Source organism: Salvia miltiorrhiza, chromosome 5, assembly GCF_028751815.1.
Source record: "Salvia miltiorrhiza cultivar Shanhuang (shh) chromosome 5, IMPLAD_Smil_shh, whole genome shotgun sequence".
Lineage (NCBI taxonomy): Eukaryota > Viridiplantae > Streptophyta > Magnoliopsida > Lamiales > Lamiaceae > Salvia > Salvia miltiorrhiza.
Genome location: NC_080391.1, coordinates 18,572,380 through 18,582,064, shown reverse-complemented (window position 1 = coordinate 18,582,064; position 9,685 = coordinate 18,572,380). Strand labels below are relative to the sequence as shown.

The window sequence follows — 9,685 nt, the reverse complement described above, 5'->3', positions numbered from 1 at the left end:
TCGCCGGAGCAGAAGGCCGATTCATAGACCTTTGACGTGCAAACACCTAATCCTCGCGGCATCTATCTGCCTTGACCACAGATTGAACCAGAGAAGGGAAGAGATTCTTCCAAACCACCACATTCCGGTTCTTCCATATTTGCCACATGATCATACACACCCGCACTCGAACGTCACCCTTGAGCTCCACAACAATTCGAAAGAGAGCCTAATGAAAAGACTCACTTGTCGAAGAAATAGAATTGACAATATCAAAAAGACGACTCTCCCTCCAGCACGCTTCCGCAAAGCCACGGTGAAAGAAGGCATGATAGAGATTTTCAAACCCGCCCCCACAGGTAGCACACTCGCCACCAACATTCATCCCCCCAGATAACAAGTTTTCCTTGGTGGGTAGATTGTTCCGGGCCGCACGCCAAAGAAAATGCTTTACCTTTGGGGGAATGTGTAATTTCTAGATCTTGGGCCGATCCCGATCCACGCCATGCAACTCATCAAGGATAAGAGAACTTGCTAACTTGTAAGCAGATTTCACAGAGTATTTACCATTATCCGTATAATGCCATATCAGTTTGTCATCCCCCGAGTTCGAAAAAATAGGAACTCCCAAAATATGCGTAGCCTCCTCCTCGCCAACAATATGTTTCACGTAAGTAGAATCCCACTGGAAAGAATCAGGTAACAATAATTCATTGACTCACATCCTTGAAAGTTCCAGTGGGCAAGCAGCAGCCACACGAAAGTTCTCTTTACTTCGCAACCACGGGTCGTTGAACACACGAACCCTAGAGCCATCACCAATGTGCCATCTCACCCCTCTCTTGACCAAGTCTTGAGCAGACATGATACTTCTCCAGGAAAAGCTTGGACTGTGACCCAAAGTGTAAGAAAATCAAAATTTGGAAAATATTTCGCCTTAAGAACGCGGCAAACAAGCGCACCATGATCTTCAATCAATCTTCATCCCGTCTTGCCAAGCAAAACAACATTAAGAAGTTGGAAACTTCGAAACCCCATGCCACCAAGAGCCTTATCCACACATAACCTTTCCCATTTCATCCACTTTATGCCCTTCCCCGTACCGGCCTTATGCCCCCACCAAAAGGAATTCATAAGTCTCTCGAGCTCATCTGTTAAACTAATGGGGAGAGCATAGATAGCCATAGTATAAGAGGGAATAGTTTGCGCCACCCCTTTAATCAAAATCTCTTTTCCGGCTTTAGAGAGTTTATTCCCATTCCAACATTGAATACACGACCACACCCGCTCCCGAAGAAAACTGATCTCACGCTTCTTTCTGCCAAGAAGAGATGGGAGCCCAAGATATCTGCCCGTATTCAACGGCACCGACACACCTAAGATGTTGGACAGCAGCTCACGGTCACCTTGATGAACATTGGAACTATAAAATATGCCAGATTTCTGATTGTTAATCGCCTGACCGGAAGCCAATTCATACACCCTGAGAACATTCTTTAAACTGGCACATTCAGCAGGAGAGTCACGACAAAAGAAGAGGCAATCATCCTTTAAACAGATTTCATGATTTAGCGAAAGCGGCACAAGATATTTCTTTACTTCATGTTTGGAATGAATCTCCGGAGTTTGTGGTGGGTCATTTCCATGTACCATGTTCTTGTGATTAATAATATATCTTCGCCTACTCAAAAAAAAAAAAAAAATACACTCATCTAATATTTTATTAAGCATGTGCCATAAAAATGATGCACACTTTTATGGGACAAAGGGAGTATCATTAATTCTAAATACATTTATTAGGTTTGAGGAAAAATAATGTAGAAACACATGCATTGACAAATAAAATATGAATGCACATCTAGAACAATCCATGGTCAAAGCTGGCAAATCATATCACTATATTTTATTATTAATTAGGTCTGTAGTGATTTTCTTTCCTTTCCTTTCCTCTTATCATTTTTTTATTTACCTCTTTTGATAATGGCGGTGATAGTGAAATGGCTAACATCACTTTTTGATAAGATGTGGACGGTGAAGAAAAAATATTTAAAACCAACTGTTGGCCTTCTTTAATTTTTTTTAAAGTGGAGCGTTAAAGGTATGTCTTGGGTAAAATAAATACATTAAATTTTAATTTAATAGTAATAATTTTTGTTTGCAAATCCAACTTATTATGTACTCCCATAGTCGAATAAGCTGAAAAACAAGATCTGGCGGAAAAACCAGATCTAACCGGCGCCGCTGCTCGCGCTTCCTCGCCGCTGCCCGATCTCGCCGCTGAGTTGTCGAGCTCTCCAGCAGAGTCGCCCCCAGCAGACCCTAAAGGCAGTCACGCCGCCAGCCGCTGAAGACTTCGCCGCCGCTGCTCGCGCCTCCTCGCTGCTGCCCGCCGCTGATTGGTGCCTAGCCGCCACCGCGAACAGCGACGAGCTTCGCGGGCCGCTGACTCTGGTGGAGAGATCTGCTGAGTTGCTGCCGCTGGAGGTCCGACGAGACCATCGTCGTGCCACCACCTCCTTCCGTCGGCAGTAGCTAAGATGTGATGGAAGGACGCCGTCAGCAGCCTCCAGATCTCGGCGCTGCCGATCCAAATCTGCCCGATCCTTATCTTGGCGCCGCCGATCAAGATCGAAGGAAATCTGCCCGATCCAGATCTTCGACCACCACACCGCAGCAGGTCCCCAGCTGCACAGTCGCCGCCGGATGTCAATCGAGTCCGCCGGTGACGGACTTGAGTTCGCCGGCTTTCAATCGTGAAAAGGGGGGCCTCAACCTCCCCCCGGTATCATCTAACTTTGACGTGTTTCGCTCGAAATCAACTGTTCCGTCCGGCGCAGTGGCTGCTGGGCAGCAGTCGACGCCTCATGTTGATACAGAAAAGCCTTCTGGAGGATTAAACGACTCGGAACAGGTAATCCCGTCGTGCAGCGAACCTATCTCTTATGCCGCGAAAGTTCGGCCTACCATGATCAAGCAGCCGGATTTTCCTGCTTATGGTCTTCGTACACTTCATTCGAAACGTGAGGGGGAGGTCGTTACTTTATCGATCCCGAAATCAGAGTATCAACAGCGTCTTGATGAATTTCAGTTTGCTTTGATCGGGAGGATGATCCTTCGCAAAGGCGACAAGCCGCGTTCGTTCGCGGATATTACGCTAGAGTTGCAGCGTATCTGGCAGTGCTCGGATTGCCAATTCATTCCTATGGCTAAGGGTTTCTTTACTATCAAATTCAAGACGCTGGAAGCAAAAAAGAAGGCAAAAGGAAATGCGGTCCTCCAGCTTTCAACGGGTCACATACGTCTTCGAGAATGGTGCCGATACTTTGATCCTTATAAAGAAACCTCATCTCTTGCGCAAGTGTGGGTCAGGGTGTATTATCTCCCGGTGGAATTATGGACTCCAGTTATCATTGCTAATATTGGTCGAGCCCTAGGACATCCGTTGCGTATTGATAACGTTTCTGCTAATGGCCAAGTGGGGCATTTCGCCAGGGTACTTGTGGAAATCAATATGGCGCTGCCCCTTCTAAATTCAATGTACATCGATGATGGTAATAATTCTTTCTATATTGAATTTGGTTTCGAATCTTTGCCGTTGTTCTATTCTCGTTGTAAAATCACTGGTCATTCCACGGATAAATGCCGGAGAGCTGCGAAAGCAAAAGGCAACCAGAAGAATGAGGAAGCGGCTGATCAAGTTGAGGAGAATCATAAAGGAGATGTTAAGGTGGCTCCGAAGCCTGCTTGGCAGCCTAAGGAACAGGTTTATTACCCTAATGTCAAGGATAGTGATCTTCCGCCGATTGGATTGGAAAACCGTTACGACGTGTTTCATAAAGATGATGAGAAGGTGGTGGCCGAAACAGATAGTGACAGGGTGGACGAAAACTTTGTTGTTGAGTCTCCCGATATGTCTCTAAATGAAATTGGGGAGGCTAGTGCGGAGCGTCGGAATGAGGATGGGGCTGATGATTTTCAGGAGGATCATGGCATCACTAAGCGACATGATTTGTCGGCTGGTAAGGGACCTACGACTTTCATTGGAGATGAAGACTCCGGGAGCAGCAAAGGTCAGTATGGGGAAGAGGTTGTTACTTCTCCAAATATGCAGTCGGAGGATTTTGATGAGTTACAGGTTCAGAAAGCAGCTGCCATGAATACACAACGGGAGAAGGACCCTACTCCTGATTTGAAGGATAGGGCGGAGTCTCAGGGGATCATTCCGGATCAAGAGGATATTGCTAATCGTATTAGCAGGCTTGAGGCGCAGGTTACTCAAGGGATGGAATTGCTCGTTGAGCAAGTTCCACCTAAGCGTGGACCGGGTCGTCCTAAAAAGGGTATGGAACGTTCACGCGTGCCACTGATTCCGAATCCGGTAGATTACATAAAAGGTCGTCTAAGAAATGCGGAGGAAATGGGATATAAGCCGAGGGACTTTGTGGTTGATCATAGCAACAATAGTGCTATGCGTGCTATGAACAATATCGCGCACGGCCGTTGGTCGGATGAAATGGAGTTGGACGACTTTCATTCCAACAAGGATTTTCCTTATTGATTTTGTTGCCACGTATTGTCTTTTGACTTAAGCTGTACTATGCGTTGATGTTTTTATTTTACGAGCTCTTTTCGAGTCTCGGGCCCTAAGTTTGCTTTCTTGTGCCTTCAAGGGTTTTTTCTTTTTCCTTTTTAATAAAACTCAATTTCATCATGTACTCCCATAGTCAACCAAATATTTTTCTAAAAAAGAATAGATATGAGTTTTAAGAAAAGTAAATTATATATTTGGTGAATAAAAAAAGAGTATAAATCAAAGAAAGTAATGCTAGTTAATAAAATTATTTTTAAAAATATGATGTGGTTTAGTGGATATCGATTTTAATAAACTATTAGAAGATGTATTTTGAATGGATAAGAATCTCATAAAAAGTAATATTAAGGTTCTAAATAGGGTTTTGAATATTTTAAGTATTTTTGGTTATTAGTAAATATTAATGAATGAATTGAAGTTAAAAATATAGAAGTATATATATCAAAGTAGAAATACTTTGTTTATTATAAATAGATTAAAATACCCCCAAAAAATTTATACACCATTTTTATGGATGAAGGGAGTACATTATTACTCTCCCGTCTCAATTCAATAGGTCATGTTCTCCACATAATTTATTATTTACAACAAATGTCATTGTGCCTCATATAATTATCTCTTCATGATTAGCTGTCTCTTCTTTGGATAAATATATTCTTTAAAAAGAATATTTTTTTTCTTATATTTTATTATAAATTATTTATTTTTTAATATCTGTATCAAAGTCGTATGACCTATTGATTGGGATGGAGGGACTGTCATCCGTAATATGGGGGCAATAGAAAAGTTATTAACTGCGAAGACTACGAGCTTCAAGTGCAAACAGCAGGCAGCCGCCCTAACTGGAAAATAACCTCTCTTATTATATTGAGAAAGTCCACTAATTATATAATTATCATTTACGCCATTGAAAGTATGGTTGAGTATCGTTGAGTTATTTGTGATTTTATTATTCTACTGATGGGCTCAAATAGTGTTTATTTTGAAAGTATCGTTGAGTTATATAATGCTGAGCTATTTGTGACTTTATTATTCCACTGATTGGCTCAAATAGTGCTTGTTAATAATATTATTCTCATGATCCGCCTCTGGTGTCGAAGAAAAATATTTCTTTGTAATGAGATTATGCGACATATCTTTTATAATTTATTATTAATATTTTTTCATTTGAACAGTAAATAATTAAATTTCATCGAATTATATCGTATCATGTGTAAATTTATGAATAAATATTGATAAATATTATTTTTGTTTTTTGGTATGTCATATTTAATGTTTACTTGTGAGAATTTTGTGTGTTTGATGGTTTATTGGAGTGCATATTGGTTTATTGTCAATAACTTGTTGCTTTCTTGTTGTTTGAGCGAATATTTAGTAATATTGAAGCAGAATTTAAAAGAATGATCTGATATAAAAATTGTACATCATCTCGATATGAGTTTGTGAACACAAACGGACTGCGAATCGGAGTTCAAACGAGAGAGATATGACATAAACAAGAAAATCACACGCAGCAACAGAATCACGGCGATCATGAGGCGACCGACAGCCTAAGAAGGAATTTTGGCTTAGTGGCGGCGACCTAAGCGGCGGTCGCCGACAGGGTCACCAAACTCATTGTTTTCTCCGTGATTTTGCGAAATTTTAGGCTTTTATCAGTATTTTCGAGTCCTTTACTATATTTGACACTTTGACTTAAAGCTTCAAGAAAACACCCTAGACTTCACCTTTGCTCATATTTACACTTGGAGAACTTGAAGAGACAACAGACTTGGAGATTGAAAGCAAGAATTGAATATTCATCACAACTTTTCGGGTTTTATTGTTGGATGATTCATTCCTAGTTCATATATCTATGTGTGACTAGTAATCTTTTATCCTAGGGTTTTGGTAGTAAACATGTGATGGTTTTCTAACTTTATTTAATTCAATTAATCAAGACTTGTTTTATCTTTTTTATGTTCTTGTGCTTATTGTTTACTTTATTGATTGGCCACCAATTTTGCATGATTATTTGTTAGGTCCCGGAAGGTTTAGAATAGGTGTATGGGGGGGAGAATACACCTATAGGCTATTTTTCAAAACAAACACAACCTTTTGACTATTGAAAGAGTTAAGGAAAACTTTGATTCCAAAGGTTGAAGACTGATACTGAATCTCTCTTCAGTAAAGAGATATCAGTTAAGTGCAAGACTTTAACTGATAAGTGCGAGGCTTCGGTCTTAGTTATAAAACATAGGAGTGTTATGAATCTTACTGACTATCCAAAAATTTATCAGTTAGACTTATAACACTGTCAGCGGAAAACTTTTCTTTTAAAATAGTCTTTGTGATTAACACGTTGTCAAGATTTTGGTTTCACTTTTGCAATTAATCAGTTTTAGTTAACTAAGAGTTTGTGCGCAGATAAAAAAGTAAATACTGAAAGCGATAAACGACAGAGGAATTTTTATGTGGTTCGGAATCCAATTCCTACGTCCACGGTCAGTTGATCACACTACACTCTGGGCATGTGCTTACGGGTGCACAGCAAACCTTACAACTGAAAATCAGATTTTCAGTACCAACACACTGGGTTGGATTTCTCAAACACTCTTAGCTCGCTAAGACACAACAATGTCTCCTCTGCGACTGCTAAGATCTCTTGGAGTCAGAACACTAGTCTGAAAACTCTCTTTTCGATCAGTTGAAAGGAGGTTCGAAAACTACCAACAAGATCACATAGAACATGTTCTCTGTAATCGGCAACTTAGGCTTCGGATAAACAATATTTGCCTAAGGTTCTAAAAGAATATATGTAATTAGTAGTAGACTTATTTTAGCTTTATGATTCTCTTATTCGATTTAAACTTTGGAAGGCTTTGATTGCTGAGTGGCGATGTCGGAAGCGTTTCGGCTTGTGTATTTGAATTGGTGAAGATTGAAGTGTTCCTCGAGCTCTATTTATAGGAGAGATCTTGAATAAATTCGTTGGCGGAGATGGTCTTCAAGAATTCATCCGTTGGAGAGAAATTCGAACTTGGCTGAGGCTTCAATCTTCGAGGTACCTTATTTGGTGAGAAACAGCTACTCAAGTAGAGGAGATAAGACGTCTTTGAGAAGGTAATCACCAAAGACGAATGCTCTGCAGAGAAAGGACGATCCTTAAAATCTCTGCATTTAATGCGGTTGTACTTGGAGTGCATGGCTTCCTTTTAACTTCTGGAGTATCAGTCCGAGAAAGAAGTTTAATTGATACTTAACTTTAGTATTAGTCCGCTGAATCCACGTGGCCTGCATTAGTGAATCAGTTATAACTGATTCTTCAGTTGAGAAACTCGTTTAGTCAAATATCAGTATTTGACTCTGCCTTTAATCGCGAACAACAGTCGAGTTCTTCAGTCTTCAGTCTTTAGTCCTTCATTCTTCATTCTTCATTCCTCCGGTCTTCATTCTTCAGTTTTCAGAACACTAACTAAACTAGAAGGTGAACTCCAACACTTGAGTTCGAAAGGTTCTAGTTTATTACAAGGAAAACCTAAGCATTTTGGTATAATCAAAACAAGGGTTAGGATATTTCATTAAGTTCCAATAATTTCCCCTTTTTTGATGATGCCAAACCATACAATCAGTTCTAAGACAGGAAGCGACTGAAAACAAAAGGCAAGTTACTAAACAGGGTGAATACTATTCCCCCTTAACAAAATAACCTAAAAACTTGCACTCAGAGGAAAAACAGAACAGAACGAAGACATAACTGAAAAGTAATCAGAGCCTGGACAAAAAGAAATTGTCTTCAGGTTGAGATCAAAAGAGGATGCATTTTCATTTCAAAATAACTGATGAGAAATCAGTTGTGGTACAGAGCAAACATAAACAAAAACAAGGAAAAACATTATAAGGTGTAATGCCCCGACTTTTTATTAAGGATTATAGACTTTTAATTATTGATTTAAGGATTTCTTATGGTAATTAGGGTTCAGCATCCATTAATAAAATACGGACTTATGTGAATTTGATGATTACATACGTGATAATTTATTTTTATTTTTATTTCAACGGATGATGCACTCAAAATATATTTTGAGTCCATTAAGAGAATGATGGAGCTCAAAGATTTATTTTGAGTTTTCAAATCGAAAAAAAAAATTTATGTATTTATTTATTTTTACCGAGAAATTTAGGAATGATGAGTTATAAAAATTTTCCATCAATATTTTTCTCAAATTATTTTCCTATGATGTATTTATAAATTGAGAGAGTGCACTAATGTTAGTGCTATTTATTCTAATTTTGATCACAAGAGTTTTATGCTCTAGCATTTTATTAATTGATGATTAGTCTTACATATATTTTTTTTTTACACATGTGTTATTACTACACCACATTTTTATATTTACTTAATGTAACACCCCATTATCCTCCACTAATATTTTCTTTTCCCTACCACTAATCTTTTTCCCTACCATCACTAATATTTTCTTTTCCCTACCACTAATCTTTTTCCCTACCACTACTCCTACCTCTCCACCACACTACTCCTTTTCCCCCACCACTACATTCTTTCTCCCACTCTCACAACTTTTCTCCCACCATTATCACACTCCATAGAAGCCTTTGAAGCCCCAAGAGAAGTAGCAAAGCAAGGGAGAGTGTGGGAAAACTATAGAGTGAAGGTTGTGCTTCGAGGGTGAGTTTTTCTTTGCTTTTTCTCAACTGAAAATGCTTTATGGCCATGGATTTTTACACATTTGTGTGCTATATTATGTGAGGATATGTTTTATGATTTTGGATGATTATTTTGGTAGAGTTTATTGGGTGAAAAACCGTGCATGAGGTAAGGCAGCGAATCTGCCATAAGCACACTGCTCGGCAGTGTTTTGCAAGGCGATTCCAGCCATCCAAACGGTTCCCAAAAATTCCCAAATTAATTGTGTATCATCTTTCATATGTTTTCTATACTTTGGTAAAATTTCAGAAGGTTTGGAGCTCTTATGATTTATTTATGAATTTGTAAACATCACTGCCCATCTGGAATACATTTTTGGTAAACAATCTTTGGGAGGCCATAAGTAAAGTTTCAATCGGTGAAAACCTTTGAAACTTGAATATGTCACTCTAGACTCCCGTATCTTT

The 9,685-nt window shown here is 39.4% G+C and overlaps 1 protein-coding gene across 1 annotated transcript; it reads right to left on the bottom strand.

Moving 5' to 3' along the window:
- Nucleotides 1-454: 454 nt before the first annotated feature.
- LOC131025602 (uncharacterized) lies at nt 455-1,632 on the bottom strand. The gene is made up of 3 exons (XM_057955402.1): nt 1,013-1,632; nt 785-869; nt 455-664 (listed from the first exon to the last, which is right to left on the bottom strand). The coding sequence occupies exons 1-3, from the start codon at nt 1,630-1,632 to the stop codon at nt 455-457; spliced, it is 915 nt and encodes a 304-aa protein (XP_057811385.1).
- Nucleotides 1,633-9,685: the final 8,053 nt, after the last annotated feature.

Bases quoted from the DNA above. Each gene is read 5' to 3' on its own strand.
- LOC131025602 (XM_057955402.1), bottom strand. From the start codon at position 1,632: ATGGTACATGGAAATGACCCACCACAAACTCCGGAGATTCATTCCAAA. The intron at 870-1,012 runs GTTTCGAAGTTT...TTTGGGTCACAG, and splicing joins AAGGCTCTTGGTGGCATGGG to TCCAAGCTTTTCCTGGAGAA. The intron at 665-784 runs GTTCGTGTGTTC...GATTCTTTCCAG, and splicing joins ACATTGGTGATGGCTCTAGG to TGGGATTCTACTTACGTGAA.